This window comes from Prionailurus viverrinus, chromosome D2, assembly GCF_022837055.1.
Source record: "Prionailurus viverrinus isolate Anna chromosome D2, UM_Priviv_1.0, whole genome shotgun sequence".
In the NCBI taxonomy this organism is placed as follows: Eukaryota; Metazoa; Chordata; class Mammalia; order Carnivora; family Felidae; genus Prionailurus; species Prionailurus viverrinus.
Genome location: NC_062571.1, coordinates 28415490 through 28439676, shown reverse-complemented (window position 1 = coordinate 28439676; position 24187 = coordinate 28415490). Strand labels below are relative to the sequence as shown.

The 24187-nt window shown below is 36.8% G+C and overlaps 1 protein-coding gene across 1 annotated transcript in view; it reads left to right on the top strand.

The window, feature by feature from the left end:
* CTNNA3 (catenin alpha 3) overlaps positions 1-24187 on the top strand; it is a 1798979-nt gene that overhangs the window by 1126523 nt on the left and 648269 nt on the right. The window contains exon 11 of the mRNA XM_047826392.1: positions 8498-8590. Within this exon, the coding sequence (XP_047682348.1) occupies positions 8498-8590 (93 nt within the window). The remainder of the gene's footprint in view (positions 1-8497; positions 8591-24187) is intronic.

Here is a 24187-nt window from a genome sequence, read left to right as displayed (position 1 = left end):
AGGTATATACACCATGAAATTTATAACTTTACTTGCTACTATGACAGCCATTGGGTTACTAAGACTTTTATTTTGATGCTAGCTGATGTACAGAAAAGTAATACATGTTATTATTCATCCTGCATTAAGACATGTTACTGAATACTCAGTAGTGATAACAGCTTTTCAGTTAATTATCTTGCATTCTTTAGGTAGGCAATTTTGTCACCCTCTGTACAATATTTTAGCTATCAGTTATTTTTTATGTTCATTTACATTGACTAGAACCATCAGTAAAATATTGATTAACCTCCGTAACAGTGGAAATACTTACCTTAATTTTGACTTTTGAGCAGGGTATTTGCTGTAAATTTCTGGAATTTGTTTTATGTTAAGAATGATTCTTTCTAGGAGCACCTGGGTGGCTCAGTCGGTTGAGTGTCCGACTTTGGCTCAGGTCATGATCTCGTGGTCCGTGAGTTCGAGCCCCGTGTTGGGCTCTGTGCTGACAGCGCAGAGCCTGGAGCCTGTTTCAGATTCTGTGTCTCCCTCTCTCTCTGACCCTCCCCCATTCATGCTCTGTCTCTCTCTGTCTCAAAAATAAATAAACGTTAAAAAAAATTAAAAAAAAATGATTCTTTCTAGTCATAGCTCACTAAAGATTTTTTGTTTCTTTAGATTTATTTTGCGTTAATAAGAATAGGCATAAAACTATCATCAAATGTTTTTCCAAAATTTGTTGAAATATAGTTAAACAAGGGATTTTATAGTTAGATTTCCCAATTATGAGCTACTGGTTTATTCCTAGGGTAAGAACATAGCCTTGTTGTATAATTATTGTTTTTGTACACAGCTAGATTTAAGTTGCTAATATTTTATTTAGAGATTGCCTGATAGCTCTGTCCCCTGTCTAATCCCTATCTAATTTTGTTATCATGTTACATAATCACTGAAAGACAATTGTTGAAATGGGAGGGGGCTTACAAAACAAATAACTAGTCTGTCCCTCATCTCTCAGATGGAAACCAAAGGCAAGTAAATTGTCACACTAAGTAAAGTAATTCAGAGACAGGATTGTGTAAGTAAAGATTCAGAGTTTGGGAGGTGGCTTGAGATGCAAAGTCTGAGGGAATAGGAAGTTCCTTGACAATAATTTGCTTTCTTGAAACGCCCTGAATGTACTTGCTTCTCTGAGCTCCACTACTTCTAGCTTCCTATTGTACTTAGAAACTAGAGGTTTATTTTCTCTTTCATGTGTTCCCTTAAATCGATTATATTTCCTGAGATTGGCTTTCACTGTCTTTGATTTCCCTGGCAGTTCCTGGCCCACATAAAAGGTGCATACTCAACATTTGTTACTTGATTACAATTGTCCCCTGCATCTTGCCATGCGCTTCTCTAGCACAATTCTATTCCTGGAACGCTCTAAAAACTTGTAATTCATGCTCAGTTCTTGTTACCACAAAGAGCATCAGGGCAGCAGTGTTTCACCAGGAGAAATAGAAAAGCTGGCTTGTCGAGCCAGAAGTCACTATCCAAGCCAACACTGGGACATCACAGACTCCCTCCTACATGGCTCAGGCTCAGTCCCAGGCCTCTGAGCCAGGCTCCTCTGGAAACAAAGCATTCATTACATTATGTTCTGCAGGAGACCCGAAGCTCCTGGGTTTGTTGATGGCAGTTTTCGTGCCTCTTTCCATCTGCCATACACTCCAGCATTTGGCAGCCGGCTTGGGCCCTTTGAACAATTAGTTTACTTGATTAGAAATAAATAAATTAAAAGCAAAGTTGGGAGCTATTCAGTTGTTCCCAGTTCGATATCTTAAGTGAAAGTAAAACTTGAAAGAAACTGCCCCCTGAGCTTTGTTAAGTATGATGACCAGACTACAAGAAAAGTGTGTTACTTTTCTTTGAAGTCCAATTGTCTAAGCCTTTGTGGAATATTGAAAATGAATTTCAAAGAGAGATTTCGTTCCCCTTTCTTGCTTGTCCTGAATTTTTGCTACAGTTTCCTTCTACTAAGCTCCATTTTGCATTCTCTCTTTGGGAATGACACGTACTTAAGCATATTAATTTGTGCATTCGTGCATGTATTCATTCACCAAAGAACTATTATTGTTTGGCTATCATGTATCAGGCACTAGGAACTGAGGGCCCAATGATGAGCAAACACAGGTAAGGACTCTGTACTTACACAGCAGAGGAAATGATCACAAATCAAATAATCTCTTCAGTGAATGTGTAATCACAAACTGAGACTCATGCTGTGAAAGGAAAAAAAAAACCTGACTTGGGCAGAGGGAAGTCTCCAGGGTGGGTGGGAGATGTGGTATCGGTGAAAACTGATTACTTTGGTAATCTGTTGGTTTAATGGATTACTTTTGAGCAGAGATCTGATAGACAGCAGTTAAGCAGGTATAAGGGGTATAAGGGTGATGGTGAAAAAGAAGGGGAGCATATTTCAGGCTAAAGAAAATGGCATGTGCAAGTATCCTGTGGCAGAGGAAGTATGGATATCTGAAAGTAAGTTTAATATCTGAAACAAAGATAGAAAAAGAACTCTTAAGCATGGTGAGGGTGGGGAGCAAGAAAAGATGATTCAGGAGGTGTTTGAGAGGTGAAATTAAAAGAAATGGATAGATATGGGAATGAGAGGGTGAGTATTGTTCAGGTAGTCTCTAGTTCTCTGCTTTGAGTCATAAAACACACAAGACCACCTCACCACCTACACAGTTCTCTGACCACACTAGGCTAGTTTGACCATCAACATTCCACTCCAACACTCTAAGAATGGTCCTCCATGTGGCTGAATCAAGGACAATTTCAGGGATAACTTACTTGACCTGTCAGTATTTAATATTTGAGATCACCTCCTTGAAACTTTCTCTTCTCCCAGCCTCTATGACCTCAGAGTATTGTGGGTAAGCTTCTCTATCCCCGACCACTTTTTCTAAGACTTATGGTAGGGTTATCTTCTTCTATCAGCCTAATAAATATTGATGTCTCAGATACTTTTCTAAGAATATTTACTCCCTGCACAATCACATCCTATTACCATTGATATGCTAGTGACTCTAAAATTCTGTCTCTGAAATTGTCTGTCTTGAAAGTGTTTACACAGGAGTTGCATGACCATCAGACAGAGAGGAAACTGAAGGAAAATGAGACAGTGACCTTTATTGCCCACTGATTGCTAGGATACACAGTGACATGATATTACAATTAGCTATGCGAACTACATACAAACAGTACACATGTGGCAATGGAAATCTCATCAAACATCAAAGTTTGCTTCATGTTCTTGGGAAATCATATCACAGATAAATACCTGTGTGAGAACTCCATAGTGACAGACTGAATGTTGTGTGATGAACAGCTGTCCAAACAGCGAGCTTGTTCATAGCAACAATAGCATTTCAGTTGTCTAAGCTGACTTCGAGGACAACTAGTACTGCTAGACTTCAAATAAAACTTGATTAGGATGTTCAAATATAGCACGCTCTGTTATATAGTACTTTTAAAGTATAGTCCTTTACCAGATCAGAACAAAGTAATGACGAAAAGCAGAGGTGAGCCTACAGATGGTAGACTGATTTGAAAAGTCCCTGAGAATACTTCAAATCCCCAAGTATCTTCTTTATAGCTATCCTCAGCTTTACCATTAATGAGTCATTCTTTTGGGTCAAGCATGGCCATCTCCCTGACCTTGATGGGAAATCAAGGGATAGAACTAGCCTGACTGGCAGGGTTCTACAGATTCCAGAGTAGAGAATTTCTGACATAAGACCATAGGTTAGAAAGTGAAGGGTACCCTGTTCTATGCCATGTGAAAGGGTAGAATCAAAAGATGACAGGAACATATAAAATTGTATACAAGGAGTACTTGGGTGGCTCAGTCAGTTACGTGTCTGATTTCAGCTCAGGTCATGAATCTCACAGTTCGTGCGTTTGAGCCCCACGTCGGGGTCTGTGCTGATAGCACAGAGCCTGCTTCGGATCCTCTGTCTCCCTTTCTCTGTGCCCCTACACTGCATGCTCTCTCTCTGTCTCTGTCTCTGTCTCTGTCTCTCTCTCAAAATAAATAAACATTAAAAAAATTAAAAGGAAATTGGTATACAAAACTTGAATTAGGAACAGGAAGAGGAGAACAAATGTCAGCAGGATGAGAACAAATATTAATTAGTTGAAGAATCATCTGATCAGGCTTTGTTTTCTACAACTCAACTTTTTTTTTTTTTAACAAACCTGATAGGGCAGTACATTTAGTCAAGTTTAAAGGGTCTAGAATGGACATGAATCATAGCATCATAGAGGGCAGAAAGACTTGTGAGCAGGAGAAATGGTCACATGAAAGTTGCTGATTAAAAAAAAAAAATTAAAAAAATCCCTCCCTCACTCCCCTCTCAGTAACATGACATGTGCTGTTGAAAGGTTTTCAAATTTATTTTTACAGTTATTAAATACAGTGCCAGTAATGATTTTAATGATACAGTTTAATTTTTTATAAAAATGAAAGAATATTGTGTCCTGGCCTTTTTTTTTTTTTTTTTTTTTTTTTTTTTAAGAAATGTGAATTTACCTGAGTTCCTTTGGTCCCATGTTTTAGGATAAAACTAGACTAGATAGACTCTGATTTTCATGGGCCTGGCTAAAAATGTAGTACAATATCAGTAAAAAGTCTGGTCAATCATTTCAGTGCAGGAACCTTTGTCAATACTTTTAGTTCAGGGTGGCACAAAAGAGCACACACATATTTGGTTAATAGTCTTCTTGTCATTGGATGGTTTATGTTTCTTCTCCCAGTTTGATTTTGTTTTCCTTATCTATACAGTAGAGGATTAGAGAATGGGATCAGAAATCACAAGCTGTTGACCTATGAACTTAAGGCAACAGACAGTTTGGTGAAGGCAGTGTTGCTATTGTTGGTAGTGGGGTTTTTGTTTGTTTTTGTTTTTTGTTTAATTCCATCTTGTTTTCATGGGATCTAATGCCTTTAGGGATTATGCCTTTAGGAAGGGCATACACACTCACTTATTCCTGGGGACCTACAAACCCACCAACCACTGAGTTACATCAAGATTTTATACTCATATTTCCTGCATGAATCATGAAAACGTTTCAGTTTGTGGCTCTCAGATTAGAAATTTTGTCAAATTTATTTAGGCTCTTAAGGTTTTTATTCTATAAAACCGCTTAAGGGAGTGACTATTCTTTCCTACCCTCCACTGGTAGAGAGATAGGTGAAATGGAAGGAAATTCATACAAGGTCAAGCGCCTACCTAGTGCTATCAGGCCATCTCCTCACACTCTCTCATTTAATCCTCAAAACACTGCCTGGTATAGGTATTATCATATCCATTTTTCAGGTTACAAAACTAGCTTAGAGAAGTTAACATTTTGCCCATGGTCAAATGCTTACCAGTTGTGGAAATCAAGTTCAAACCCAGATCTGTTTGTCTCTAAAACCTCCTTATGTCCTAATTTCCCTTAGTGGGCAGAAACTTTCTGCAAGGATCTCTGGAATAATGAAGCTTTACACAGACTTTGAAACATTGTCAAAATTAGATATACAAAAGATGTCGGATGTCCAAATATATCAAGCTATTATACAAAATATTTTATATGCATGCTGTTTTCTTTGATTAGTAGGAATTTGCCTTCATGCTGTGCTTAGAAACATAACTAGCTTTCTAAAAAGCCACACAGAATTTAGGAATATTCTTAGAAGAAATTTGGCTTTCATTTACACATTGATGTGGCTTTGGAAAATATGTCACAAGTCACTTAGATTAAAAACATAAAGAGATTTTATTTCTATCAGTTAACTTTTTATTTTGTTTTGTTTTGTTACTGAAGACTAGCTAGCTCATAAATTCAAATTTGTATAAAATGTCACTAAAATTCCATTTGCCTTATTCTGGAAATAGTACTTGATTATTTAGAAAATTTATCTGACATAAAACAGTTCTTATAAGGAGAATTTCAGGTATGTCTGCATAAAGGAAAACAGAGTGTTAGGATGATCATTAATTGAGTAGGAAACACTTAGTCGTACTGTATTTTCAATTGAGAGTTTGTGAAACTTAAGTCCACTAATATAAACAGAAATTTTGTGTTTAGCATCATTTCCATATTGTGTTAGTCACTGAACTGGATTACAATAAACATGACTAGCAAATTTCCAGCACAAGAATGTCTGCTTTTAAAAGAGAGAAAAAGAGAGGCACCTGGGTGGCTCAGTTGGTTAAGCATCCGACTCTTGGATTGCGCTCAGGTCATGATTTCGTGGTTGAGGGATCAAGCCCTGAGTCAGCCTCACACTGAGCATGTAGCTTGCTTGGGATTCTCTCTCTCACTCTCTCTCTTTGCCCCTCCACTGCTCTGTCTTTCTCTCTCAAAAATAAATAAATAAACTAAAAAAAATGAAAAAAAAGAGAAAGATGATACATTAAAAAATAAAGGAGAAGAGGGGCGCCTGGGTGGCGCAGTCGGTTAAGCGTCCGACTTCAGCCAGGTCACGATCTCGCAGTCCGTGAGTTCGAGCCCCGTGTCAGGCTCTGGGATGATGGCTCAGAGCCTGGAGCCTGTTTCCGATTCTGTGTCTCCCTCTCTCTCTCTGCCCCTCCCCCGTTCATGCTCTGTCTCTCTCTGTCCCAAAAATAAATAAACGTTGAAAAAAAAAATTTAAAAAAAAAATAATAAAGGAGAAGAGTATATGGGGCATGTTTTTATGATTTTTAAACTTTGGATTAACTAGCATGTATCTGATTTGACTGAAAGATTGAGCCAATAATTTATATATTTAAAGAAAATTTACTTAATACAAACAGTGGTCAAATTTACAGATAGAGATTTTCTTCAGTGCAGTGCAAATTATTATAAGACATGGCAACGTGATTAGATTGCTGAATCGCATTCTCTGTGAGTGGGGCTTGGGGGTTGGGAGAGAGGGGCACTGAAACTACTGCCCTTTTCAAATAATTCACAAATGTGCTAATTGTGTGTCAGATTTGAAAGTTGAAGCACTGTGACCTTCAAGCCAACAAAAGCCCTTTTCAAATAAGCCACTTTCATGTACATTAATAAAGTGAACAATGCCTTTCCCCAGTTAAATAATGTATGGCTGTTATTTCATTATATGTAAATGCAAATCAAGGAATTGTTTCACTATTCATATAGTAAAAGTAATGCTATAAAAAAGGAGACTGGAAATCCACTTAAGTCACATTTTGTGGTGCCCTATAATTGTGATCCAAGGGTGTGTTTCTTGTCTCCTTCCATTGCTTGCAGCTAACATGTGGTTTCTCTGAAACTGAATTCATTTTGGATTGGAGGAATAAATCCTGTAATGTTTTGAACTATATAGTAACCAACAGAGACATTAGGAAAGTTAGAAAAATGAGTAAAAAAAAAAAAGCTGTTTGCAATGATGAAGACAGTGACGTATCTTGTGGATCAGAGGGAACACTGTACATACCCATTTACCTACTAGCAAGAAGAGTGAATAAAAGTAAGGGTCAGAGAAAGGGAAAGGAATCCCATGCTCTTTCCAGTGGCTCTTTCATGGTATAAAGAAAGTAAATATTGGACTTAGGTAAAGGACGTAAAGGCGATTATTTCACTGGAAAAGAGTGCAGGTTTCAACGTTTATTTATTTTTGGGACAGAGAGAGACAGAGCATGAACAGGGGAGGGACAGAGAGAGAGGGAGACACAGAATCGGAAACAGGCTCCAGGCTCTGAGCCATCAGCCCAGAGCCCGACGCGGGGCCCGAACTCCCGGACCGCGAGACCGTGACCTGGCTGAAGTCGGACGCTTAACCGACTGCGCCACCCAGGCGCCCCAAGAGTGCAGGTTTCAAAAGCAATAATGTATAAAGGAATTTAGGTGTTACTAATGCTTGAATTGAATTGATTGCTGGAATGTCAAACAATGAGCATGAAGTTGTAGTGGGAAATCAAGAACAGGAAGAATTATTTAATTATCTTGTATTTGTCCAGCTTTGTAATATATTTGATGCTGAATAAAACATGAGTAAAGATATAGTCATGCTTAATGCAACTTAAGTATGCATAATAGACCGCAGGGGGATAAAAAAAAATAATAAAACAATTACAAACTTAAAATAAACCATAATCATGTGAGATTCCAAGAACCTATTAGCATTCAATCCATAAATAAACTTTTTTTTTCCAGTCCTATAGGAAACCATAATAGTTAACATCTTATTATGGGTTAGATGTCGACACCAAGAGACTGGATAGAGTCGAGTGATTCACTCACCAGTCTTCCTTTTTGTTTTAAACAATTTTCTCAAGCCCTTTGTTGTTAACCGTTTTAATAGATTCTCTAGATACTTGCATAAAACAGAAAGCAGTGACATTTATGAGGATGCTACTGGTTATCACTGAGATTTTTCAGTGGGTATGTACATGCCCTAACTTATTTAGGATAACAAATGTTTCTACATTTCTTTAATAATGTGAACTAATTTCCATTATTTTGGATTGTATTTAAGGTGGCAAATCTTGCTTGTTCCATGTCAACAAATGAAGATGGGATTAAAATTGTTAAAGTTGCGGCAAATCACCTGGAAACCTTGTGTCCACAGGTATGATGACTAAATTGCTGTCTCTTTCATTACACTAACTATAAAAATTATATATAATGCTTTTGACCTTTTATATATATATGGAAATATATTAAATATTTTAAACGCAGAAGATGATTTGTCCTAAGGTCATGGTTTATTCTTTGCTTAGAACCTAGTTCTTGTAACATTGTCTCAGGGACCATATCAGAATCTTGTGAGAGAAAAGTATAGTGTGAAATCAAAGCAGAGCTTTGTCCAACAATTTTATTTTAGTCATTATTTATTTTGAAATCTCAGACTATGAAAGGAACAACTTTTGGGACTCCTGGGTGGCTCAGTCGGTTGAGCATCCAACTTCAGCTCATGTGATGATCTCGCAGTCCATGAGTTCAAGCCCTGAATCAGGCTCTCACAGCCTGGAGCCTGTTTCGAATTCTGTGTCCCTTCTCTTTCTGCCTCTCCCCACTCATGCTCTGTCTCTGTCTCAAAAATAAATAAATGTTGAAAAATGTTTAACTTTTTTTAAAAAGAAAGGAATAACTTCTTTTTATCTTTCATCCAAAGAAGACATGAGTTTGAAAAAAGCCAAGAAATGTTTTTGCGTCTGCAATTCAGAAGTTTTTGTTTGTTTGTTTGTTTGTTTACCTTCAAAGCAATGCATTATTATGGAAGTATTTCTAGGACTAGTGTTTTGAACCATGAATCAGGATACATCGAAGGGCAATCTTAAACACCCTGTCTTAGAATAATCAAGAGATAATACAGATAATTACTTCCGAATAGAGATCACAAATGTCGTAAGGATGGGAACTATAACAATGATTAGAGACTGGATATCTGATGAGATGCTCATTTTTCTAAAAGTAGAGTATGTGTTAAATTCTTGATTTGCCTTGTTGACAATTTCATCTCTAAGAATATTGAGCAAAAGTAAGGGAGACTCTTCCTTCAGGTTTAACATTGAGTAACAAATAAAAACTGTCTGGAGAAGTGGTGTCCAGAGGACTTGCAACGGAGATCTCGCCACTGATGTCAGTTTTCTATGAGCTCTCACGAGGAACCAGAAGAGTGTAGCTGGGTCCCTAAAGTGGTTGAATCATTTCTACCCTCCTTAGCAGTCTAGGAGAGTTCACATTGTGGATTATACTTGACGCCGTCACTTTTTAAATTGTCTTGGGGCGCCTGGGTGACTCGGTCGGTTAAGTGTCCAACTCTTCATTTGCGCCTAGGTCATGATTTCACAGTCTGTGAGTTCGAACCCCACGTTGGGCTCTGAGCTGACAGTGCAGAGCCCGCTTCAGATCTTTCGTCTCCCTCTCTCTCTGCCCCTCCCCTGTTCATACTCTCTCTCTTTCTCTCTCAAAATGCATAAACTTAAAAAAATTAAAATGTCTTTTGAATCTGAAGAGTATTAACTATATCTCATTGGTTTCAATTTATAATTTTCCGATTACTAAATAAAGCATCTTTTCACATGTTTGTTAACCATTTGGCTTTCTAATTCTGTGAATAGCCTAAATCTTTTGCTAATTTTTAGTTGGGATGTCTTTTTCTTTTTTGTGGCATTGCTTAGGTTTGTTAACAATATCCTCTGTTGACTACAGCTTTTCCTTTAACTTTTAAAGTACTATTTTAATCATAGAAAATTTCAAGAACTTTAGTGATCCATCTTTTCATTCCTTCAATAGATACATATTGAACATCTACCCTGTATCATGGTTCATTGGTTTGTATCATTGGTTCACATTTTCTTTAAAAAAGGTTGAAGTATCATTATTTAACATTTACATCTTTACTTCATCTAAAATTTATTTTCATGTCTAATCTGAGGTAGGGATTTTTTTTTTTTTGCAGTGCTAACCATTGGGCCATTATCATGTATTGAATAGTTGACCCTTTCCCAATTAATGTGAAATGTTATCATTGTTTGTCTCTTTCTCTCTGTCTGTCTCTCTCTCTCACACACACACTTTTAAAAACATTTTTATTGTTTTATATATATTTGTATACACATACGTATATACTATACATATTTATAATATGTGCATACATATACATGTTTTATATGATGCATCATACAGGTGTAATAAATATATATCAAATGTGTACAATTTACTTACTACTATTCCATATGTAAATATATATTGATAGGTAAATTGAAATACATTTCAGAGCATACAAGCTTCTGGACTCACTATTATTTTCCACTGGTCTATTTCTTTATCTCTGCAACAGTATTGCAATGTCTTAATTATGTTTTTATACTATCTGATATCTCTAGGCAGATTGGCTCACCTCATTTTTCTTGTTGTATTTGGTGGTGTTTTGTTTTTAATTATTGCTCTTCTTCTTTTTAACTTGTTCATATAGCTTTCAGGATCAACTTGTCAAGTTCCATGGAAGTATGTTAGAATTTTTATTGAAATTGTTAAAATGTCTTGAATTTTAGATTGTTTTAGGAATAATGACTTTTCGAGATATTGGATTTTTCCATTAATAAATGTTTTATTGATAAATGTTTATTTAAATGTTTTATGTATCTCCATAATCAATCTTTTTTTTTTTATATTGTCCTTCAGGGCTCTTAGGCTTTTTATCATTTATTACAATAAATTCCATGGCTACATGCTGATGGCTTCCAAACTTTTTTCTCTGGGCCAGATCTCTCCCCTAAAGACCACACTCAGATTTAGGATAGCCTTGACATTTCCACTCTGATATCTAGAAGACACTTAAAATAGCCCAAATGGATCTCCTGATTGTTCCATTCCCATCTCGTTCTGCTACTTTTTTAATCTTCCTTATTTTAGTTAATGGCATGGTTATTCACCTAGTTGTTCTGGGGAAAAATCTGGAAGTTTTTTTTTCTTCATTCAATAAATACTTATTGAACATGTACTATGTAGTAGGTATTCTTTATGTATCTGTAAGGTAAATCATGAAGAAAACAAACAGATAAAAATCCTTGTCTTTGTGAAGTTTACATCTTAATGATATCTGAGGGCTGTTTTTCCCATTGAATCCATTAACTAGTCCTAGCAACTTCACCAAAAATATTTATCTTGAATCTATATACTTTTCTCCATCTTGTCTGTCAGCATCTCATCCTATCCCACTATCACCTCTATCTTGGACCACAGAAATACCATCTCATATGGTTTCCATACTTATATCTCTTTAACCTAGTTTCTATCTAAAAACCAAAATAGGGGCGCCTGGGTGGTGCAGTCGGTTAAGTGTCCGACTTCAGCCAGGTCACGATCTCGCGGTCCCGCAGTTCGAGCCCCGCGTCAGGCTCAGGGCTGATGGCTCAGAGCCTGGAGCCTGTTTCTGATTCTGTGTCTCCCTCTCTCTCTGCCCCTCCCCTGTTCATGCTCTGTCTCTCTCTGTCCCAAAAATAAATAAACGTTGAAAAAAAAAATTTTTTAAAAAAATTAAAAAAAATAAATAAATAAAAACCAAAATAAATTTTAAAGATGTTTATCATAGCAATTGCTTTCTTTAGCTTTTACAGTAAAATGCAAACATTTTTTATGACCTCTTCAGACTTTTATAAACTTCCTACTGCCTAACTTGCAGTCCCATGCTGTACTGTTTTCCTTTTCAGTCATTAGATCACTGCATATTGGCCTTTCTGTTTCTAGAACACGGTAAGTTCCTTCCCATCAGAGGGAGCTTGCATTTGTTAATTTCCCAGGGCAGTTTTTCTCTTGAGGCCAGCTTCTGTTATGTTCAGTTTGCAAGGACTCACTGAAATACCATCTTCTCAGAGATCAATCTCCCTAAATGGCTTCTCCAGCTATACCCCATTATATCACCATATTTATTTCTTTTAGAGTCTCTTTCACAACCTGAGACTATATTTTATATTATTTTGTTACTTTTATTGTACACTTTTGACACTCAAACATAAGTTCACGAAGGCAATGATTTAGTCTTCCTTATTCACTATGTATATTCCCTGTACTTAGCAGAAATGCAACATATATATGCAGCATATAAATATAGAATAATTATTCTATATTTACAGAGGGCAGCAAGGGTTTTGGCAACACCTTTTATACTTTTCAGAACAAGATGTGTCTTCTTTTGGCAATATGAAAAAAAAAATTACAGTATAACTAGAGTTATAGTTACGAAAAAAATAATCCTTAAAATGGGCGATTAATGTATAGTTGCTAACCAACAGTGGGATCTGTACTGGTGGGCTTCAGTGATCTGCTCTTGATTTATTTCATTTCAATGCTTTCCTAATGATTTGGATAAGACTATAAATTAATATATATCTTAAAATTTATTAAAATTTTAAATTCTTAAAATTTTCAGTTAAAAATAAGAATAAAGGGCATATATTAGCTGCATGAATCTAGTAACAAAGAATTTGGATTTCCAGAATTGGACTAAATTTCAGTATCCAGATGAAATGTAATAGATATAAATATTAAACCATATATATGGAACACTATAAAACAAATTGTAAAATAGAGAACGGAAGAGTTATAGCTTAGCAGAAATGTACCCTCCAAAAGGCTTAGAGATTTTAGTTGATATTAATCTTAATGTGAATCAACAGTGTGATACAGCTGTCAGAAAAAAAAAAACTACTATGATTTAACATCTTTTCATCAACGAATAAGTTCTAAAACTAGGGTGCCTGGGTGGCTCAGTCGGTTAAGCAGCTGACTCTTGATTTTGGCTCAGGCCATGATCTCACAGTTAGCGAGTTCGAGCCCACATCCAGTTCTGTGCTCACAGTGCAGACCCTGCTTCAGATCCTTTACCTCCCTCTCTCTGCGCCTCCCTGACTTGTGCTTGTGTGCTCTCTCTCTCTGAAAAATAAATACACGTTAAAAAATTTAAAAAAAGAGTAAGTTCTAAAACATATTCTCAACCTTCTCTGTACTTCAAAATTATTTTTTAAACTGTATGTATTTTAATACAGTACATCTTGAAATTTAGAATTAGTAGTTCTGGAGTGTACCCCAATTGTGAGTGTGTGTGTGTGTGTGTGTGTGTGTGTGAGTACCCATATGTGTAAGTTCTACTTTTGCAAATCTATTGAAATAAAACATGCACATGCATTTAGGTCCTCTAATTCGACTTCCAGCAATTTATGGTACAGCTGTATATGTGCACATGCATAAAAGTCTATGAGTAAGTTTTTTATGCAGCTTGACTTACAGTGGCAAAAGTTGGAACCATCCTAATGTCTGTTAGCAGAGAATGTTAAAGCTGTGTAAAGTAGTAAGTCGGCTCAAAGTATGTTTTGGTATGGAAGATACCCAAGATAAGTGGAAAAGGCAAATTTTAAATGAGTATGTATATTATCCCATTTATGTGGGGGGAAAAAAAGGCGATAGTTTGAGCCATATGTTTGTGTAGTCATAGAAAATTTTTCAAAAAAGTTTCACAAGAATTTTAATAGTAGTTATTTCCAGGAAGAGAGACAGGGACAAAGCACAAAGAAGACAGTTTTACAGTCCATTTCATTTCTTTTACAACTCTTAAGTTAAGCAGAAATAGGTATTTTCTTAATTTCTAAATAAAACCCAACCAATTAAAAATTTTGTTAGATTGATCCAGGAGTGAAGCTGAGAAACACAGGGTCAGGAGCTGCTGATGGAGTAACATGAATTCCTGTTTGTTAAAAATGATTGAGTTCATGCAGGTTTCAGTGAGTTGGCTCATCCTGGCTCTCACTGTGCCTGAAGGGCTACAACGATAATGCTTTGCCCATTGCATATTTAGCAGAGGATCTGAATAGTTACATGACTTGAAACTATGTCATATGAAAAACTCATAAAAACAACAGGGATTATACCAAGGTAAAGGTAAGAAGACTTCAAAAAACATGGTCACTGCCATAAGATCTCTAAAGGCCTATGATGTGAAAGACTTGTTCTGAAGATTCCTGAGGGGCAGAACTACAGCTTGAGTAGGAGCTACAAGAATAAAAATTTCCCCTCATCACAAAATGAGAGATGCTCTCTAACAGTGCTATCTTGAAAGGAATTGGACTTTGTTGAGAAGGAGGAATTTGGAGTTTCTCAATGACACAGACATTCAAATACACGGAGAGTGACCATTTAACTAAGCTCTGATAAAGGGAGTATAAGCCTTGGGTAAGAAGTTCACCTAGAAGTTTTTTAATGCCCAATCCTAAGATCTTCTAATGGATCTTTTATATAAAGCAGAAAAATGTGATCTGAATGATAGCATTTCTAAAATACTATAGCTGTTTGAACTCAACCTGTTGGAAGGGTAAAGCTAGTCCATATGGCTTAATAGTTACTCTATTTCAACAAGTGACTTGGAGGGATATTTTAAAAGTAAATATTTTGTATTTGCATGTGGCACAGAAATGAGAAAAATAGAATTCAAGGTTCTAAAATATGTTTGTAATTTGGACTAATGTTTGAAACCTCATAAACTAAAATTTAATAAGGGTAAATATAAAGTCAGGACCTTAGGTTAAATACGTGCACAAGGTGGATAGGAAAAACATCACTTATATCAAAAGCACTGGCACATCAGGAAAGAGAGGGGGACATTTGTATCTAGTTCAATGAGTTCAAACACTGGTCCATAAAAACGTTTTCATGGTCTATACTGAAATTAGGTGAGTAATAGCTTTTTTCATAAAGTAAAATTCATTCAACTTTTTATGAGAAATTGATGTACTTTCTACTTGTTTGATATTCATCAAAAGCATTTGATTTATGAACTAATAATGAAAGTAGATAATAGCTTGTTATATGGTTATTCTTCACTTGGAAAAATAATACTTTCCCAATCCCATGTGGATTACGTTCCTTTCCCCACTACTTAACTTCTTTCAAAAACATTTGTAGCCTGAAGAATCCAGAAAATTAAAAGTACTAATTTAGGTGACTCAACTATATATCAGTAGCATGACATGGGGGCCATCTTACAGCTTTAAAATGATTATGATACTTAGCTTGTGAAATAGGGGAAATTTCCAGAGTAGCAGGTCTGGGGCTGTCCAGATCTAAAATTCCATGTTGGATTCAGGCCCTGCAATGTAGGGGCTAAGCAAAAGAAGAATGAGTTGTTTTAAGTGTAGTGAACTATTACCTAATCACCAGACATATTTAGTCAAAAGCCAAGAAAGGCTGCACCTTGTCAAAGACGTTAGAAATAAATTTCATATTGGGGTGGTAGAAGTACTAGTTGTTTTAAGTGTTCTTTTTCTAAAGAAGATTCTTTAATTAATAAAAATATGGTAAAAACCTAGGATATTTTCCCTGTGGTGAATACACTTATATTTAAGTAGGCAGACTTTCACAAGTGCTTAGATTTAACAAAATCAAGTTAAGTTTCTAATCACTGTCATATACGAATCAATATCTAATACAGCTTTGTTATATCTTCTGTTTATGCCTCTCATCAAATGCTATGTTATATGATGACCTGACAAAGCTAAAACAACTTGCAAAGATATCAAGTATATTTTCAATGATGTACTTGGGGATATATTTTCATAAGTTACTTATTATAAATCTATAATTACTTTCTAAAAGGGTTGTATATTGAGTATGTTAAAGTCAAGTTTGGCCCAGACATAGAAACTTGTGAAGTATAAAAAAAACAAAATACCTGGGGGAGATTGTGCTCTGGATATCACCTGCATTCATATTTAAACATGGAAAAGTATAACCTCTATGAGAGGGTAAGAATTTCAGGTCCACTGAGGTATCCTAAAAATAATGCCTGACAGGTAGTAGGTGCTTGGTACGTATTTGTGAAGTGAATGATTACATCTGCACAAACTTATTTTGTGTTATAGACATTGGGAAATAGATACCAAAAGCCAGCATGATTCCTCATCCTTTTTGTTCTCTGGGAGGTATAAAAATTCCCAGTTTCTAACCAAAGTGATAAAATGTCCCCATATGACACTGTCTCCTTGAAGTACACATCTTGTGAAGTGACTGACAATATATCCCTCTGCATGGACAAGATTATTTTGTTGCAACAGCAGCTTGTTCTGATTACGTTATGATGTGTTACTATATTTAGTATACACCAGTAAGGCTATGGGACTATCTCTCTCTCTCTCTCTCTCTCTCTCTCTCTCTCTCTCTTAAACTGTGTGTGTCAACTGAAGTCTCATGTCTCTTTGAGAAAGAGAGAGAGAGAGCTTGCATGCCTGAATGCACGTAATTGGGAGGGGCAGAGAGAGAGAGTGAGAGAGAGAATCCCAAGCAGGCTCTGTGCTGTCAGCGTGCAGCCCAGTGCAGGCAAGATCTGAACCCAATCGTGAGATCATGACCTGAGCCAAAATCAAGAGTCAGATGCTTAATGGACTGAGCTACCCAGGCGCCCTGGGGGTATGTCTTTCAAATGGAAAAACATATCTTTATGTGTATGGGGGTTTTGTTTGTTTTTGTGATCAAGAAGCTGTCATATCTATGAATTGAAAGCACTTAATTTTCTCAGAATCATGCTCTGGGGAAGCAGATATGTTTTCTTTCATTTTCTATAGATGATGATGATGGATGTTTTGTTTGCAACTAAACAATAGAAGACTCAAATATCAATTTGAAATAATCATATTCTTTAAGAATCCCAGAGTGTACTATCAGTGTTGTGACAGACAGCCTTTTTACAATTATTACTAATTTATTTTTCTCTTAAGAGAATGGCAAAAATACTCTAAGATTTTGGAAACCAGGAGTCATCTAAGACCATAAAAAAGCTAACAGGAAATGATCTTTTTTTTTTTTTTTTTTAAGAAGCTGATTGTGATTGAATGGTTGATTCTCAAGACTGTCTTGGGTGATTTCAGACGGGAAGCCTAGGGTCAGTCTCTTCCTGGTGGTGCCATGATATTTATGTGGGACATTGTGATTGAGTGCAGCTATGAACACAGTTGTTTCCAAGCTGGAAGTTAAGCTCTGTTATTGTACTATCATTGTTCTGCATCCTGTCCCAATTATGCAGTCAGCTACTCCCTTTCACTCACTCCAAGGATCTCTTCACTCAACAAATATTTGCTGATCATCTACCTGGATAACCCATGAAGCTAGGGTGACCCAGGGGCAAGAAGTGGGGATTTATGGAGTACTCACTAGAGCAATTCTGAGGAATAAGGTCTGGGTTCATCAAGAAAGGGCTTTATCTAAGAAAATCTGAGGCATCGTGTCCTAGAAAAGAGACAGAAATTGTGGAAAAGAAGTCAGAAACATTAAATTCAAGTGGGGAAGTGAGTTTGCAAATTAGATAATGACTTAAATGCAAGTAGCCAGGACTAAGTATGATGTAATATGTAGGCAGAGGCAAGAATTTCCAAATTAATCCAGAGACTATGCTGGAACCCTTATTTACACTCATGGTGTGTGCTGTAATAGTAAGCATATTAGCATAAATGTCCTGTGCCAGCCTGGCGTTGTTCTATTTATAGAGGCAAACAAAGGTGGAGCTTTGCCTACACTGTTTCCAATGAGAAGGGAAAATGTACTACGTAGGTAAAAATGAAGTAGTGTTAGAGAGGAATAGGTTAAAATGTCATGGGAGTTAGAGATTCATGTCAGTTAAGGGATTCAGGGAGGGCTCTCAGAAGAGTGACATAGTCTATAAGCCTTAAACGATAAACATGATTTGGACATTTGGGAAAATATGAAAAGGACAAAGGAGATGGAAAAGCAAGAAAATTTAAAAGTGAGTAACTGAATCTGTGTAAGCTGCATCATCTCCTAGCAGGAAAGCTCCTGGCATTTGGGGTGGAATAATTCTTTGTTGTGTGAGACACAAAGGTGGGGATCTACATGCCACAAAATTCAGAATGTAAGGCATTAAATACACAACCACCACCTCCCAGCTCAGTCTCTGTGATAACCAAAAATGCCTCCACACATTTCCAAATTCCTCCTAGGAGATCCTGCCCCATTTGCAAACAAGTGGGAGGCCATGGCTGTGGAAAAGAAAGAGACTGGATACACATTTGACAGGACTTGGCCCTTCCTGCCAAGCCAAAGAATTTAGATTTGGAACTTGGTAGAGGATGGCAAGTCATGATAGGTTTTGAGCAGAAGAATGACATTATCACATTCCTGCTTCCGTGGAACTAACCTGGACTGTGTGTGTCAACTGAATGGAAACTGTGATAGGCAGGACCAGTTAAGAGATTATAAAATATTATATACAAAAGTCATAACTTGAATAAGGGACATAGGAATAAAAATTTATAAGATGGGACAAATTGCAAATAGACTAAATAAATTGACCAGAAAGTGAAAGCACATTAGCTTACAGTAATGATGGAGGCAACAGAGGACAAATTTGGAGGTTTAGTCTGGCACCTGGAAAGATGGTGGTTCTATTAGAAGAAATTGGAAATACAATGAAAGAGGAGTCACCTGAGGACAGAATTAATATATTTAAAGCACTATTGAAATATTAAGGCAATGCTTTAAATATATTTGAGTTACTCTCAACATAAAGTTTAGATTCTAGCAAACACGTTCAAAACTTGAGATATAATAGCGAGATATGGCGGCCATTCATATAGAGGTGATGGTTGGAACTGTTTCATGTAGGACAAGTTTGCTAAAGGGCAAGAGAAAATTAAAGGGTCAAAGGCAGAACCTTAAGAAAATACATCTAGGAGAGAAGAGGAGGAACCTAAGAGAGAACAATCATCAAAGTAAGAAGAAAGTCAGGAATGTGTGGGTTGGTGGAAGCCTAGCAAGTGGAACCTGTCAGCCTGGTGGTCAGCAATGCCACATGCTCCAGAGAGGTCCAGGGGGATGAGAACTGGCAAGTGCCAAGTGGAATCGGAAGTTAGGAAGTCAGTGGTGATCTTCACAAAAGAGGTTCTGGTGGCTTCCTGGCGAAGGAGGAGAGAGTGGGGCCTAGACTGTGAGTTGAAAAGAAACTTAGTTGTGGAAAAGAAAGACACTGGGGGGCCCCCACTTCACAGACTTTTACCACAGAATCTTACCATACTTTTTACTACCAGTCATTTTTCAATATTGCTTTTCATCTCCAGAATCTATGCTGTTATTTAAGTTTTTAAGCAATTTAGCCGAGTTCTCTAACATATGTTTTTTTCAGTTAGGTCAGGTTCATGAAGCTAAATATTAATAGAACTTATCACAGATTTTTTGACAAGTAATAAATAGGCTATCCTGAATTTGCAGATGATTAGCACATACATGAATCTTAAACACATGGATTTTAAAAAAAGAGAGATTTAGAACTTTAGATATCACTATGCAATTCAGAAAGTAATATTAGTGCTGAAAAATATTTGGTTGGTCACACTACTTTTAAATGTCATTTTAAATGTGAGTCTAAATTGAAATATCTGTCAGTACCAGAATATTTAACCAAATGGAGAATATCTGTGACTGTTTCTTTCAAGAACTTTGCCTTGAGGATTAAATGAAAAATACCTGTAACCAGATATCCTGAAAGCTTCTGTACCCTGTCATAACAACCTCACTGACCAAAGCACGTTATACATATCTAAGCAATCATTTATCCTGTTCTTGTGCTATGATCAAGGTTCCAACCAGAGTTCTGTAACTAAAAGCACTGAGCTCTCATTTTATGTGTTGTAAATGACATTTCCACTGACCCTTATATTCCAATTTAGTTTCAAAGGGGGGGATTTCTGCATTCTTTTCAAAGGGAGATTGTTCCAATTCCAGATCCACACTGAACCAGAAGCTTGGTACTGGCAGTTGACTCCCAGTCTCTTGGAATATAAGCTTGGTAGGGCAATGACTGGGGAGTCAATTTTAAAAGAGCAATGGTCGGGAGAGGGCAGTGCACATGGGTAGCTCAGTCATTTAAGCATCTGACTTTGGCTCAGGTCATGATCTCACTGTTCGTGAGTTTGAGCTCCACATCAGGCTCTGTGCTGACAGCTCTCAAAATAAATAAACATAAAAAGAGAGCAATGGAATAGACTTAAATAAATGTAAACAAATATAGAGAGACCAACAATCATTATTTTGTTCTAATTTTATAATTTCTATTCTAAAGTTGCCTTTGCTGACAGTATTCAACAAAGTAAAATACTGTATCATTTTTGGGTCACATAGGGAGAATGGGACGAGGAGAATTAGAAAGAATTTGAGTAGACATACCATTATCATCACATGTGCCCATATAAAAGGCAGTGTGCAGAGGAAACCAGCTCCAGGGGAGTGAAACAGGACTGTGTTGAGATCCAGAAGCTGTAAGATCATTGCTCCATGAGATAGAATGAACTAGGCTGGAGAATTTATGAGAGTAAAAATGTTTTGTTTGTAGTAAGTATCAACATATCAATATGACAGTGCATAGTGTATAGTTTTAAAAGTAAATTTAATCTTTGTTTTGGCCTACTCTTTTGGAAATAAAATCGTTGTACCAATGCCACGACAAAAGTCTACTCTTTTCCTAGTGGAAGATAATGTAAGTTAAATACCTCGCAAATAAACGTAACTTATTTTTTTCAATCCCTGCTGTTTGAAAGCTACATTCAAGTCCTGAATCTACTTCTGCACATATGCAAATCATCTGAACATGAACCCACATTCTGTGCAGGGTACATGTGTGCATTTGGTAACAAAGTCCATTGAGGAAGAGCTGGCCGTCTCTCATGCATCTGTGATATGGCAGGTACTTTACCAGCGTTATACTTAAGTCTTGCAACAGTCTTGCAACATGAGAATTATTAGACTATTTTTATATATGAGAAGAAATTCAGAGATGTTAAGTGAGTTGCCCAAGGTTTAAGAAACCAAAAAAATAAATTCTTTAGAATTTGGATACTAATATTCTTCTTGATTTTGGAGGAATTAGTTCAACAGTCACAGTTTTATTTGTTCATATTTGTGTAATTCTCCAAAGGACATAGTTTTTTTTTTTCTTATTTCTCCTTGTTATAAAAAAAGGTCATAAAGAAAACCTCCCAGGAGCCTTTCTTTTTGACATTGAGTCTATAGAATGCTTTTTGACCCTCATATACTTAGGACTTACTATTTCAAAATTCTGGGCTTTGCCTCCTGCACAAAAGATAGCAGTATTATTGGACACTTATGTATCACTTTATTATTAAAACAAGGGAAGGTAAGGGAAGGGGAAGGGAGGGGAGGGGAGGGAAGGGAAAGGAAGGCAAGGGAAGGGAAGGGGAGGGAAGAACATGTAGCCAGTTTTTAGTGGAATATTTGATTTCTATTGATACTTCTTTTTTTCCCCTTCTCAACAACCTTCATAGTCTGCCGAAAGTATCATTTCATTTTCCAAGAAGTATTGTGTAAAAAGAGATATTTTGTGGATAATACAATGGTGAGGTGAACCATTTTAAGGAAAGAGGTTTTGGTCTCCAGATAGGTATGATACCAATCTGAGCGTAGGGGCTCTCAGATAGGAAAGCAGATTGTAATGTGAGCCAGCCCAGAGGAAATAGTCAGAAATTGAAGGGACTTATCACAGCTTATGAGTGCAAAACTGCCTGTCAGCATTACAGGAAAAATTCATGGTTGTTTTCTTAAGCAAACACATCTATGACCTGGGAGGAAAGTGTCTACTAGCCAAGCTTTGCTGAGAAGTTAATAAAGAGATGACAGCCATCTTCCTATTGAACTCTTATTTCTCTGTGGTTAGTACACTGTCAAATGCCAATAAATAATTATTATGATTCTCATTTTTGCCAGATGTTTACTATAAATCATGAAATGCAGAGACATAGATTTGAAAGTTGTTATAAATAAAAGTATAACTGAGGTGAGATCACTTGTTGCAGTTTATAGGCTTTCTAAAAAAAAGAGGTTTCATAACAAGTAGTTACTAGAAAGATCTTCTTGGGAGGCATAGTTTTTAAGTTACAGTGTATGTGGGTCTTGGCTACTTGGTTTTTTTTTTATGTTTATTTATTTTGGCGAGAGAGACAGAGAGTGAGAGAGAACGTGAGTGGGGGAGGGGCACAGAGAGAGGGAGATAGAGGATCTGAAGCAGGCTCTGTGCTGACAGTAGAGAGCCCAATGCAGAGCTTGAACTTATGAACCATGAGATCATGACCTGAGTTGAAGTTGGATGCTCAACCAACTGGTCCACCCAGGAGCCCCTGGTGGGGGGGAGTTATATGACTTAACAGAAGATTCACCCTATTCATCCCATTCATTCCACAAATGTTTGTTGAGTACCCTGCTTCTTTTCTGGGCATTGAGGATACTGTAGCAAACGCAATAGTCAAAGTGCTTGCACTCTTGGAGCTTCCATTCTGTATGAGAACAGGAGATAATAAATATGGAAAGAAATTTATAAATAAGATACTTTTGGATAATAATAGTTAACACTTGTGTAGCTCCTGTATATGTGAGGCTGTTTTTAAATACTTTTTATATATTAACTCATTTGATCCTCACAATAAACCTAAGTGGCAGATACTATTATTCACACATTTTTAAAGATGAGGAAACTGAAGTCCAAAAAAAAAAAAAATCACGTAACTTGCGAAGTCAGAGAAGAAGCTGGGATGCTAAGATTCAAGCCTGGGAAGTCTGATTTTCCAACCCACCATATTGCATGCTACACTGAAGAAAGGTAAATTATGAGATAGAAAGAGATCATGGGCAAAAAATACCTTGATGCAGAGATGACATTTGATTTTTTTAGGTTTATTATTATTATTATTTTGTTTTGAGAGAGAGGAGAGAAATTACAAGCAGGGGAGGGGAAGAGAGAAGGAAAGACAGAATCCCAAGTAGGCTCCATGCCATCAGCACAAAGCCTGATGTGGGGCTCAAACCCACAAACTGTGAGATCATGACCTGAACCATGATTAAGAGTCAGATGCTTAACTGACTGAGCCACTCAGGTGCCCCCAGAGGTGACATTTGAGTTGATAGTTTTATAGCAAGAAGGAACAAGCCATACAAAAAATCCTAGAGGAAGAGCTTTCCAGGAAGAAGGAACAGGTACAAAAGCCTCTAGATAGGAATGAATTCAACCTGTTTTGAATGAAGAAGTGTAGGGTTGGGGGAGGAGAGGGCAGAGACTAGATCACCTAAGGCCATGCTAAGTAGGTAATGTAGTACTGCTGTAGGAATTTAATAGATTAGTGGCTAATGTATGGTGAATGGATTATAGGGGAAGGAGAATGGAAGAAGTCATGAATTAGGAGGTTGTTATATTTATCCAGGGAACAATGATAATGGCTTAGCCTATGTTGGTGATTGTGGGGATAGTGAAACCTATAACATTGAGAAAATGTTTTGGAAATAGTGGTGATAGGGTTTCTTGGATGCAGTAGTTGAGAAAAGAGCACAATCAGGGGTGGACTTTGGGAGTTAGGGTCTAAGCATCAGAGTGAACAGTAGTCCCATTTGCTGAACTGGGAAAGATTTGGGGAGATTTCATTGTGAGGGAATAGTTCTATTTAAGTAATATTAAGTATGAGATAACCAAGTATAAATGTCAGGTGGAGAAGAGCTATCCAATGTGAAGTTCAGAGGAGAGATTACCACAAAAGAATTGGTAACTGTCAACATATAGATGATGTTTAAGACCAGTGGATGGGAAGATGTAATATAGAAGGAGAATTTAGCCTTTAGAAGAGGAAAGAAGTGAAGCTAGAATCATGGGGCACTCCAACATTCA